The 13,557-nt window shown below is 40.4% G+C and overlaps 1 protein-coding gene across 2 annotated transcripts in view; it reads left to right on the forward strand.

The window, feature by feature from the left end:
- Terf2 (telomeric repeat binding factor 2) overlaps positions 1–13,165 on the forward strand; it is a 25,328-nt gene extending 12,163 nt beyond the window's left edge. Inside the window, exons 4-10 of one of the 2 annotated variants that reach the window (XM_047528422.1) lie at positions 237–323; positions 1,261–1,407; positions 2,510–2,616; positions 4,599–4,991; positions 9,553–9,638; positions 11,344–11,387; positions 12,047–13,165. In XM_047528422.1, the coding sequence (XP_047384378.1) occupies positions 237–323; positions 1,261–1,407; positions 2,510–2,616; positions 4,599–4,991; positions 9,553–9,638; positions 11,344–11,387; positions 12,047–12,205 (1,023 nt within the window). In that variant the 3' untranslated portion in view covers positions 12,206–13,165. The remainder of the gene's footprint in view (positions 1–236; positions 324–1,260; positions 1,408–2,509; positions 2,617–4,598; positions 4,992–9,552; positions 9,639–11,343; positions 11,388–12,046) is intronic. The other variant, XM_047528423.1, reaches the window with a different exon arrangement.
- The last annotated feature ends 392 nt before the right edge of the window (positions 13,166–13,557 follow it).

Below are 13,557 nucleotides of genomic sequence, written 5' to 3' on the forward strand. Positions count from 1 at the left end.
TCCATTGTAATGTTGAAAGGCTACTATCTTACAAGCTGAAAGAGGCAGCTTACAGTAGTTCACAACCCTTGAACAATTACTGGTTTTTAAGTATAGGAATTTGATATGTTGTGAAAAAGTTCTTGGGTAGGTAAGGCTCAATTTTACTTTTTAGTACAGTTTATTTTGATATTTGATATTCTGATAACATCTTTCATTACAAAAGTAAAAAAAAAAAGTTTTTCCCCCTTTTGTAGGCTGTCATTATTTGTATCAAAAACAAAGAATTTGAAAAGGCTTCAAAAATTTTGAAAAAACACATGTCCAAGGACCCAACAACTCAGGTAAATTTGATATATTTTTGCTCCCATGGCTTAAATCCATCTTACTGCTTTTTGTGGAACAATAGGGAAAGGGCTCTTTGTTAGGAATGTTATCTAGATACTCACCTTTAAATAATATGGAATGTCTTTAGAATGTTTTTTTATATCTAAAATCACTCAGATTCAAGTTCCGAGATTGGCTTTTCAAAATTTATTTTTCTTTAGATAAATTTATATAAGCCATTTACTTGCCTTATTTCTATCTGGTTTGTGACAGAACATTTATTGAGCTGACAAGCTTTGTACTCCTTGTTTACTGAAGTGCTAATCCTGTAGATTTGAGGAGATTCTGTTTTGGTGAGGACCTAAGACCTGTTTTCTGGAGTCAAAAGCTCTCTTGGTCCTCTGCTCTTATTTTTTTTTTCCTTTATAGATTTAAATTTTATTTTTGAAAAGGTAATGTATATATAATATACAACTCAAAAGGCATAACAAAATGTTGAGTGAAAATTCTCTCATCTCTGACCCTTTCCCATATTGTTCCCCTCAGTTTCTTTTATCCTTTCAGAGATTTGCATATGCAAGCACATTTGTGTGTATAGTCATACATATGTACCCATTTTGCCTGGTCCCATTCACACATGACAACATATTTTATGTGCTGATATTGAACACTTTTTAATTTGCTTTTTCTCACCTAATAATAAATCTTGGAGTTCTGTGGTAGCACATAGGAGCTTATTTATTCTTTGTTTTATAGCTGCATAGTAACCCATTGTGGCTGAATCATGGTTTATTGACTAGTCCTTTGTGCTGGACTTCCCTTCCTATATGCATACCAGTGATTTTCATTGATAATGATGCAAAGTTTCTGACAGTGTTCTGTCTCAACTCCTCATTGAATTTTTACTGGTGTTCTTTTCCTTTCTCATGTTCCAAAACACTATCCTTTGTATAGAAGCTGAGAAATGATCTCCTAAACATTATTCGAGAAAAGAACTTGGCTCACCCTGTTATCCAGAACTTCTCCTATGAGACCTTCCAGCAGAAGATGTTGCGCTTTCTGGAGAGCCACCTGGACGACACTGAGCCCTACCTCCTCACGGTGTGCCTTGACCTCTCCTTTCTTCCCAGTGATTTGCTCTTGAGGATGCACAGGGAATTAGAAAATTAAAAGAGAGCTATGTGCAGTGACACATATCTGTAATTCTAGGAACTCAGGAGGCTGAGGCAGGAGGATTCAAAATTTGGGGCCAGCCTAACTTAATAAGACTCCACCTCAAAATTAAAAGTAAAGAGTTGAAGATATAGCTCAGTGATACAGTACCCCTGGGTTTTAGTGCCACCAAAAAAGAAATGGAAAGAATTAATGTGTGAAAAAGACTTCAAATTATGTGTATTATCTCCCTTAACTAAATGCCTTAAAAATATACAACAGAAGCTGGGGATGGTGGCACATGCCTGTAATCCCAGCAGCTCAGGAGTTTGAGGCAGGAGGATCTCGAGTTCAAAGCCAGCCTCAGCAAAAGTGAGGCATCAAGCAATTCAGTGAGACCCTTTCTCTAAATAAAATACAAAATAGTGCTGGGGATATGACTCAGTGACCAAGTGCCCCTGAGTTTAATCCCTGGTGCCAAAATAATAATAATAATAAATAAAGATCTATATATAGAGATATCTGTTATATAGAATAAGGCTTTTCAAAGTTGTCAATGAGGCAAAATATATTTGTGGAAATACAATAAGTTTTATGCACAAGTTGAAAATCAGTAGTACAAACATCCTACATTTGAAAAAAGATGTTTGGCTTTTTTATATGACTCTAAAGGTATACTTGGGAGTCAGACTGGATTAGGGCTGAGATTGGAAAGATAGAAGAAGAAATGTGAAGTAAAATCATGTTATTATTTGGTGTGTGAAAGATTAAAGAGTTCTTGCAATGTCAAGAGGGAACCACTCAACTTGAATTCTCCTTTAGCGTAGATAACTGTGAGCATTTGTGGAAATGTAACTCTTTTGAGGAAGGAAAGAAAAAAGGAGTTTGACATGATTCTCATTAGGTCTATTCTGTTTTATGTCCTCCTTCAGTTTATATCTGGATTGGATTTGTAAGTGAACTTATTTGCATATTGAGGATGTTCTTGGTGAAAGGAGAATAAATGAAATTCTGTGACTTCCTTTACCTGCTGACATCCTTCCTTTCCCAGATGGCCAAAAAGGCTTTGAAATCTGAGTCTACTCCCTCCAGTACAATGAAGGAAGATAAACAGCCAGCACCAGAGCCTGTGGAAAAGCCACTCAGAGAGTCTGCAAGGTGAGGGGGCTGCCCTTTTGTGGTCTTCGGGAAAACACTGAGTAGGATCAGTTCCTCTTGATTATTTGACCTCCTAACATGTCATTGGATTACTTGTACAAGGCTCTCTGGGAGATAGAGTGTACATTGAAGGAAAATGTGAATATTGAAGAAGGGATGTCTGGGATTCCTAACAGAAGTTCCTGATTGGCTCTTCCTCAAAGGTTCTGTCTCCACTTTTCTTGCTGTCTGCCATGCCCATATCCTGTGGACACTTCCTTAATATATTCAAAAAGCAGTGTTCAGATGTGAGTCAAAATCCCAAAATGAATTGTGGGGGGCGTCACATTAGATACATCTGCCAGCATATGTATTAGTCCATTTTGTGTTGCTGTATCCTGAGGCTGGATAACTTTTTATAAGGAGAAAAAAAAAAGTTGTGTATTCAGCTCGGAGTTTTTTAAGTTTGAGGGCCCATATCTGGTGATGGCCTTCTTACAGAATACTGAAGTGGTGCAGGTCATCACATAGCAAGAGACAGGGAGCTTGAATTTACGTGTATGTCCTCTAGCCTCTCTCTTAGAAAGCCATCAGTATTCAAACACAGGGACTGTATTCTGATAGTCTTATCTAATCCTCCTCACTTCTGAAAGGCCCTACCTCTAAACCCTATAGTCTAATTTCTACCTCAAAAAGGGAGGTTAATTTTAACATGAATCCTTGGGGACATAAAATATCCATACCATAGCAGCCTAGTAAGGACACAGCAAAGTGGGTCCTAGCATAAGATAGTCAAGAGCATGGGACTAGGATGCAGAAAGGATGTACTTTTCAGCATCCGGTGATTGGTGCCCCATGGGAATGTCCAAGCATGCCAGCATTTTGGTGGTTCAATCTTTGAGTGAGATGTCCACTTTTCTTTGAGATTTCTCAAATTTTGAATGTTGATTAGTCCATTTTTTTTAACTTTTAAATTTTTATTTATTTCATACTGGGGAATGAACCACTGAGCTACATCCCCAGCCCTTTTTATATTTATTATGAAACAGGGTCTCACCAAATTGAGGAGGCTGGCCTTAAACTTGGCAATTCTAGATTCTTAGCCTCCAGGTTGCTGAAATTATGGGCATGCACCACTACAACTGTGTCTGGCCAACAGTCCATTTTAAGGGTAAAAAACCCTTCTTATCTGTTGGACAATAAGATTCATCTGCTAGTTGAGTTTAGCCTGTAGGCTGTCAATTTGCCCCTTTCCTGACAGTTTCTACTTTCATTACATAAGCTGTTCTAAATGATAGATTAATTTTTTATAAAAGGCAAGTCTCCCATTGTTCCAAGATAGCATGGCACCTGCTGCCTGACAGTTCTCAAGATCTTGTTCTTAAGTATATTGTGAGTGGAGACCAGTCAATTATTTCTCTTATATGACAGTTGGAATGGCTGGAAGAAAATCTAGACTTCAAGGTGAGATTGTTGGATTACAGTGGATTGTCTTTGTGGACTTTGTGGTAGGTAGAAAGGTAGCCTACAGCAAGGAAAGCCTTGCTCTAGGCTATGTAAACTAAAGGGAGAGAGTAGGTGGGCTAAGGAGGCCTCTGCGGAGAGCATCATTGGCTCTAGCTCCTTCAAGGTTCTTACTTGGAGTTTAAACTCCATAATACAACTTACTCATCATATTTAAAATATAAATTTTTAAATAATGGGTGTGTAAAGCCAGCCCCTACCCCTCTTTAAAAAAAAAAAAAAATCTTTATTAGTTGTTGATGAACCTTTATTTACCTATTTGTATGGGGTGCTGAGAATTGAACCCAGTGCCTCACACATGCTAGGCAAGCACTCTACCACTGAGCCACAGCCCCAACCCCTCCCTACCCCTTTTTTAATAGGGAGTCCTCAACTTAAGGAGTCCTCTTGTCTGATTTGAAGCCTTACACTCAAGAAAAAGTTGTGCCTATTTGAGCACCAAAAATGGTGAAATTGATCCTTGTTTACTTTATTCACAGGCAGCTACGGAATACTCCAACCACCTTTGGAATTATGACTCTGAAGGCAGCTTTCAAGGCTCTGTCGGGTGCACAGGATTCGGAGACAGCATTCTCAAAACTGGACCAGAAAGATCTGGTACTTCCTAATCAAGCGTCCCCATCATCACCAGCCCTCAAAAACAAGAGACCCAAAAAAGATGAAAATGAAAGTTCAGCTCCTGTTGAGGGTGAAGGTGGCTCAGAACTACAGCCTAAGAACAAGCGCATGACTATAAGCAGATTGGTTTTGGAGGAGGACAGCCAGAGTACTGAGCCCAGCACAGGCTTGAGCTCCTCCCAGGAGATTGGTTCAGCATCACCATCCAAGCCCACCGCTCTCAACCAGCCCCGCCCTGGGGAGAAGAATCCCAAGTATGAAGACCTTCTTTGTAGCAGTTTTGGGGCTGGTTGGCGGTCCTGGTTGGGCCTGGTATTACTTCCGTGAATGAAGTAACTTTCAGCTAAGTTATTCACCACCAAGGCTTGCTCAGACTGCTAGAATGTGACTTGGGAGCAGGGCGTGACGACGTAGCAGTCCCTGCCAGTTCTGAAGGTCCATATGTAGGCAGCCCAGCTTTGCACTAGGGCGTGAGGGAGGATGGTTGGAAGGTTTCTGAGCCTCCTCCCTGTCACTGCTTTCGTTTTTAGCAAACTTCTCAGTGCCTTGACTACTAAATATTAGTCTTGTTTGTTAAAAGAAATTTGTTTGGATTGGGCCATGTTATACTTTGATTCTTAAAAGAGACTAATCAATACTTACAGTTTTGTACCTTTTATGAACATTTTAAACTTGGCATTTTCAGTAAATACTTATTAATCTTCCACATCCTGCTAGGTACTGTGGGGCAGTGGTTATAACATTTTAATATTGCTCCCCATCATGACTCCCAGCCCAACCTGGCTTTTGAGTTTTGCTGCCCTTTGTGCCTTATTGTGGATCCACCCTCCAGGTAAACTAGTCTGCTTGCTGTCTCTGGAACACTGTCTGTTTTTATTACTGTACTTTTGCTTCCTGTCATTCCCTACAGTGGATTATCATCCTTCCATCATTGCTTCTTAGAATTCCATCTATCTTCAAAGGGAAGGGAAGCTATTGTGGATTAAGGGCTTTCAGGTGCCAAGCCCTTTCATGTATTATCTTAGTGAATCTACAGTCCTCACTGTGAGATGATATATTAGCCCCACTGCATGGACAAGGAAGGCTTAGAAAAGTTGGGCTCTCACCTGAAGTCACACAGCTGAAAGGGGCAAAACTAGGATTTGGGTGTTTTAAGCCAGGTTGATCTTGACACAAAATTCCAGGGCCTGTAGGTCACGTACACCAAGTTGCCTCTCAAAACTGCCTCTTCTGTGAACTCTTCCCTGGTTGCTCCTGCTGTAAGTGATTCACTTTGCTGATCTCCCAAAGCCATTGCCATCTTCACCATGTTCTGTTGTTTTGGGACCCATGCTCTGGCATGCATCATGCTAGGTGCCCCAAAGGGCTGTGGCATCTGTTAAGTGATTTCTCCTTAGGCACAAATTTGCCTTATGTGCACCCCTATTTGGATCTGAATATGAGTCCTTGGCTGGCAGTGGGCATAGTTGATGGCAGCTCTACATACATTGTTCACATTTGATACACAATGCATTTATTCCTCACATTAGTTCTATGGCGTGTAGGTATTGCCCCCAGGAACAGATTAAGAAACGGGAGAAAGGGCAGGATTGCACTGTTTGTAATTGGGAAGATTTGTGAAGGTTTCAGACATACTCACCTATTTCATACGTCAAGAACATGTGAAGTATGGTGGGTTCTCTAAAGCAGGGGTTGGCAGTACAGCCGTTAAGCTGGTGGATTCACCCACCACTTCTCCAAGTTTTAATGGAACATAGCCATACCCATCAGTCATGGATTGTCCATGAGTTGACTCTGCCTGAGTTGAGTAGTCACAATGAAGACAACAAATCTGAAAATACTAGCTGGCTCTTTACAGAAAAAAGGGATCCAGTGATCTCTGCTCTAAAGGATGTGTGAGGTGCCCAGGGAGATTAGGGGAAGGATTGCTGAGCCTGCAGATCTTGCAGAGGAGCAGACATTGAGCTGGCCTGGAAGGCTGAGTAGGTCATCAAGCATACTGCAGGAAGAGGGTTCAAGGCAGTGGGAAAGCCTTACTTACGGTCACAGAAAGCCTGGCATGTTTCAGAGTGCTCCATATAGTAACTAGTAAGAAAGTGCAGTGCTTGGGAGAGAAGGGAGGAGGAAAGTTAGAAGGGCCAGATCTTCTTAATTTTCATCTGTCAGGCAGTTTCTCATACTGGGCTTCGAGTTGCAGTGACTTTTAAAATATTTTTTAAAGTATTTACTCTGCTGGATGTGTTGTTACACACCTGTACTTCCACCTATGTGGAAGGCTGAGGTAGGAAGATTACAAGTTCAAGTCCAGCTTAGGCAACTTAGTGGACCCTGTCTCAAAAAATCAAATGTAGCTCAGTGGTAGAGTTCTCCTGGGTTTAGTCCCCAGAACCACAAAACAAACAAACAACATTCCCAGGCTCCTGAGCACTGAATTAGAAGAGGCAGGAGAATGCTCTGTAGTATACTTTTCTAGTTATGTCCCAGATAGACTCTAATGTAACTAATTGGGAGGCCTGAAGGGGCACCACTGAGGGCTTTTGAACAGACACAGAGGGTAGTGAGGGAGGCTGGAGACAACTGTCAATGAGCAGGGAAGACTGAGGAAGAAGGGTTAGAAGAGATCACCTGGAGGGCAGGGCCATGACTCCTAGATTTTTATACTTATCTTCCACAGCACTGCAAATAGCCAGTGCTAATTAGGTATTAACCAAATAAATGAGGCAAATATTGTGGGCCATACCTACTTCCATAGTTTGTTTTTGTTTTATAACACAGCATTCTCAACCCAGATCCCAAGTACAAAACCTAGCAATGAGGAGCATAAAGTGGCCCTGCTTGCCCAGGTCCACACAGCCATGAACAGAACCTTGATCTCAGCTCCCACAGCATGAGAAGCAAGCAGAGGCAGTCAGCATGATGCCATCTGCTGCAAGTCTTGAAGCCCCTGCAGTGACTCCTGAAATAATCGTGCAGGTGGTAATGCTGAGAATCCAGAGGAAGGGGAGGTAAACATAATCTTAGAAGACTGCAGGAAGAGAGGACAACTCGGGAAATGATGGGCCAGCAGGAAACCTGGGTTCAAATCAGTTTTATGCCAGCACTGGGACAGGAAAGCTCGAACTGTAACCATCTGACTTTTACTTACAAATAGTAATTAATAGTAATATCCTGAGAAGGAAAAACCTCATGAAATTTTTTTCGCTTTGTCTTAAGCAAGTAATTCTCAAATAACATGGGGAATAGAATCCAATTTAAGAACACAGTAAATAGTCTACCATTTGTATCAGCCACTTGGTTAAGTAATGTCTTAGAAAACTTACAGAACTCAGGAATTTTTTCAAGACTATGTATTTATTAACCAAATTGCTTTTATTTGCTACTCACTTGCAAAATAGATTTTTTTTCCCTTTGGTATTGGGTCATATTCCCAGCCCCTTTTTTTTATTTACTTTTTTTGAGACAGGGTTTTCCTAAGTTGCTTAGGCCCCTGCTAGGTTGCTGAGGCTGGCCTTGAATTTGCAATCTTCCTGCCTCAGCATCCTAAATTGTTGGGTTTACAGGCATGCGTGACTATGCTTGGTGTCTCCTGTCAGAGAGGAGACAGAAGTTGTCTCTACTGTGTGTCAACATTTGTAGGTCATTTTTATCCGTATAAATTCTTCAAAACAATTCAGACATTCCCCATGTTTATTTTGTAGAAATTAGAATTCTGAGGTCAGCTTTGTGCTGTGTTTTTTACTAAGGGCAGTCATATTTCTAATGATAAACAGTTAAAAGTTGATTAGAAGAGAAGGACTGTAATTTGAGTTTGGGTGTTTTTTAGCTATAGACCTTTTTTGGTGGTTATACCCAAGCACTTATTTCATGTTTCTAGGAAGGATTGATTCTTGTTTGCTTATCATTCTAAATTTTGATGGTATAATTCCTTTTTGGCTCTTGGATAATCCCAATATTGATTTAACTAGCATATCTCTAGCCCATGTTGGGTGTGCTACTGTGCTAGGTATTTGTAAGGTAAGTTAAGGTAGGGCCTGACTTCTGAGTAGTTCATGGTTAGGAGCACACTGTGAAATAGTTTTTATAAAGTGGAAACACTGCCATGGGGCACAGGAGTGAGGCCTTCCAGACTGAGTTGGGACCAGTAGATAGAGGAGGAGGTGTCACTAAAAGATGGCTTGAGTTTTCTGGGCAGGCAAAGAACTCCCAGTTAGAGAGAACAGACTATATGGAGAAGCAGGCAAGTGTCAAGCTGGTAGAAGTAGCAGAGCAGCCTGGCTCCGCTGTGGGGCAGGTACTGGGGGGCCTTTGGTAGGAAACTGCCTAGGGCCAATAGACTATTTAGGCATTTAGGCTTTGCTGGTTAGAGAGAAGCCATCACAGACTGGAGAAGGTATGTGGTAAATTAAGTCAACTTTGGAAGGGAAAGTGCCTAGTTTAATGCTGGCATGAAGCACTTTGGGCTTGAACTAGGGGAAGGGAGAGGGAAAGGAAGTTGGCTTGGAGATAAGAGAGCATATCCATGAAGGAGAGAAGAGTTTGTAGCTTCTCCAGAATTAAGAGAGCCAAAACCAACCAACCAAACAAAACCTTGGGGAAGTGAACAGAAATTGAGGGGATGGTGCTGAGTTAGAGGGATGCTCCTGCAGCCTGAGGGGTGCTGATGTGGAGATGCCTGGCCAGTCTAGGAGAAGGGACGGTGCATTTGGGAGCTGGGAGTAGGTGAACTTCGAAAGAGGGCCACGAGTGAGCCAAGATCAGAACGTGGTGTGACTGGGATGAATATTTTATACCTTGTCCTCATTGATCTCCCCTCAGAGTATCCAAAGGCAAGTGGAACAGCTCCAATGGGGTTGAAGAAAAAGAGACTTGGGTGGAAGAAGACGAACTCTTTCAAGTTCAGGGTAAGCTATAAATTCCCTGTGGCCTCTCCTTAATATTTGTTACAATTACTGTCATTCATTTTCCAGAAGCTGCTATCTCCAAACTAGAAAAAATTAATTCCTGGCCTCATTTGATTCATAAAGAGTTAGCTTTATGACCGGGAGTGGTGACACATGCCTGTGATCCCAGCGGCTCGGGAGGCTGAGGCAGGAGGATCTTGAGTTCAAAGCCAGCCTCAGCAAAAGCGAGGTGTAAGCAACTCAGTGAGACCCTGTCTAAATAAAATACAAAATAGAGCTGGGATGTAGCTCAGTGGTTGAGCCCCTCTGAGTTCAATCCCCAGTACCCCCCGCAAAAAAAAAGAAAAGAGTTAATTTTATGTCCTTTTCCATTAAACAGTGGAGACCATTTTAATAAACCCCAGGGTATTTAATAATAGTTGATGTTCTTCCTAAAGTTCTTAAATTAGAAAAGACAGTATAAAGGTCACTTCCTGCATTCTTGTTTAAGTAAAATTTTTTAAAAAAATTTCTTTTCTTCCCATTTTATATAAATATATATATGCATATATGTATGTATATATTTTAAGATGAGGCTTTTCTTCTTCCTAATTAATACCAAACTTAATAGCATTTGCATTAGAATCTCTTCCGCGTACTTTACATTCTGATGGAAATACCTGAGTGCTAAATCTTCATTTGCCCGTTTCTAAAGACTTCCTTAACATGGCAACAATAAACCTTTTCCAGTCCCAAAGATTTTGTCCTTAAAAAGTACCTTAATTGATGAAAATGTGATTGGTAAGATCAAGATCACATGAAGAATGGAGGGAAGTAACAGAAAAACAATAAGTGACATTAAATGTCTAAAACAATAGAATATAAAATTCTAGAAAATATCCACATCCAATGCAGCCAGATTTGTCAGTTTTAGAAATCTGCTTCCACTGTTGTATACTTCATAATTTATGAATTTTTTTTTTTTTTTTTTTTTTTTTCCTTACAAGTAGTCTGTCCTGTAAGTATCCCTTTTCCAAAGCCATTTACCTCCATTATTAAGGACACATTGTCAGGATAGTGACATTGCTGAGGCAGACACACTGGCAGGTTTCATGTTCATTCACCATTGCCTCTTGCAGTTTTTCACCTGCCTCCCATTGCTTGAAATGGCATGTGGTTTACACTCATATACCCTCCTATAGCTCTCTGGCCTTTAAAAAAAATCATCTTGGTGCATATTTTTTGATGCCTGACCTCTTATTCCTAGCATAAGCTATACTTATATAAAATGATCAAGGATTTGAAAATCTGAACATAAAATAGTAAAACTGTCGTTTCAAAGCAGTGGTTAGCAAGGGCTATAAATTAGAAATTACACATGTATATGTGATATATACACACATACAGATTCTATTAAGGTATTACCTATGATGTTCCCTCAGTAATTTTAAACACTGATGGTCTTTAAAAAGCCTAAAATCCATCATTAACCAACTTTTATTGGAAACCTGTTTGTAAGGCACTTGCTTTGAGCAGATCCTCACAGACTGAAATGACTGAGTTCACAAAGGACAAGAATAAATTATCATTTAGTGATGTCCTTTTTTTGTCAATGTTTGTGAAATTTGAATCAAGTTTTCCCTGTGGGGGCATTCTATATTTGCTTCTTTTGGTTTGTACAGAGAAAGATGAACTCTAAAATGAGTCTACTTTTAATGTTTTCCAGCAGCACCAGAAGATGACAATGCAACTGGTATAACGAAAAAGCAGGTAATTTAAAATTCTCTTTTCTGATACAAATTTTGTGATTAGAACAGAGGTAAAATAAATTCCCCTCCTAATAGGCATCAACTACCCACACCTCTGGTAAAAGTTTTCTTTTTTTGAGATAATTCAAAGGATTGCCAATGGACCAAGTAATAATTATTCTCTAGAAGAAAAATCTAGGACAGAGTCTGACACCACTTTCTGGATTATGAACAACATATACATGTTTGAAGTTTGGAACATAGAAATGATTATTAGTTGAGAATGAGATGGCAGGAAATTTACCAACTGTCCAATCCACAGTGTTAATTTACTATCTTTGCCATGTTTTAAGGGCACAGCTAGGCGTGGTGGCGCACCTATAATCCTAGTGGCTCCAGAGGCTGAGGCAGGAGGATCACAAGTTCAAAGCCAGCCTCAGCAACATAGTGAGGTCCTAAGAAACTCAGAGAGACTCTGTCTCAAAATAAATATAAAAAGGGTTGGGGATATGGCTCAGTGGTTGATTATCTCCTAGGATCAACCCCTGGGCTGTATACATGCTAGGCAAGCACTCTGCCACTGAGCTGCATTTGAGCCCTTTGAATTTACCTCATTACTATTTTGGAAAACACATGAGTAGAGATGGGTTTTGATAACTCTTTTTTGGTTTTCTTTTGCAGAAGTGGACTGTAGAAGAAAGTGAGTGGGTCAAGGCTGGAGTACAGAAATATGGGGAAGGAAACTGGGCTGCCATTTCTAAAAATTATCCATTTGTTAACCGAACAGCTGTGATGATTAAGGATCGCTGGCGGACCATGAAAAAACTTGGCATGAACTGAAACGGGCTTTCATTTTCCCAGGATTCACAGGAGCATGGTTCCTAATAATAGTCCCTGATAGTCTGCTGTTTCTTTCAGAAGCTGGGCTGGGATGAGAATTTTGGGCAACCTCCTTCAGTATGGAGGAGGTCCCAAGTCCACTTCATTACTGTTGGAGATCATGGAGCTAAGAACTAAGAAGCGAAGCCAAGCCCACCCTGTGTTCTTGGCAGAGGTGACAGGCACAGCTTGTACAGTGCCACATACCATTAGTGTTTCCCTTCTTTAGTAGTTTGCTTAAATTTAAATCCCCAGTAATCTGTAGAATCTTCTTCTAGAAATGGTGGAGTCTGTTTGGAGTCACTTATGACTCCATGACCTGTTAAATCCAGCAACATGAGCATCATCTGGAGTGAACTTGTTCCTCATAAAGTTTTGGCCTTCTGATGCAAATGCAAAGGAACTCCATCGATTTTGAGCCCAGGTTGATGAGAGACCAGTCCTTGTGGAATTATTTAAAAAACTGTTTAGCCACCTGTGAAATCAACCCTAGATCTGACTGCCTTGGCATTTGCTCTTAATATGTGCTGGGCTACATTGGCAGGTTTATCCTCCACTTCTCATGTGGTTGAACCAGTGTGTTTTTTGGTAAAATGGTGATTGTAGATAAGCTTAGCCCTCTAAGCCCCACCTCCTTCCTTTTCAGTTTCCTTCCTTATGCTGGACTTTGAAAGCTTAAAAAAAAAAATCCTGATTGAATATAAATGCCTAGTTCCATTCTTTGTGAACCAGTTGCTTCTGCCTATTCCCTACTGTGCTGTGTTAGTGTCTTGCACTGGAATTCAACATTTCCTTCTCCTTTTGTACTGTGTTGTGCTTGCTGTCTCTCAGACATCCTTAAAGACTGTCTTTTTAGCAAAACTTTCAGAAAGTGTTTTCTGTAATCTTTTTTTAAAATATGAGAACTAATTATTGTCCACACTTGTAGCATTCTTCATTAAAGTCTTGCTTCTCTCAAATTTAATTAGCTGTTTAATTGCAGCACAGCATGTTTTCACAGATAGAGGTAGTAAAATTGTGAACAAACTTTGCTGAACTACATATACATTGATCAAGAAACTGATGTCAGCCAGGCACAGTGGTACGTGTCTATGAAGCCAGCTACTTGGAAGGCTGAGGCCAAGTTTGAGGCCAGCTTTGGCAGTTTAGTGAGGCCCTGTCTCAAAATAAAAAATAAAAATGGCTGGACATGTAGCTCAGTGGTAGAGCACTGAGTTTAATCCCTAGTACCATGAGGTGGGGTGGGGAGGCCATTGTACTGGATATTCTAATCCTTGGAAGCCATGTCAGACAATGTGGAAGTTTCCTCTTAA

The sequence above is a fragment of the Sciurus carolinensis genome, chromosome 16, assembly GCF_902686445.1.
Source record: "Sciurus carolinensis chromosome 16, mSciCar1.2, whole genome shotgun sequence".
Lineage (NCBI taxonomy): Eukaryota > Metazoa > Chordata > Mammalia > Rodentia > Sciuridae > Sciurus > Sciurus carolinensis.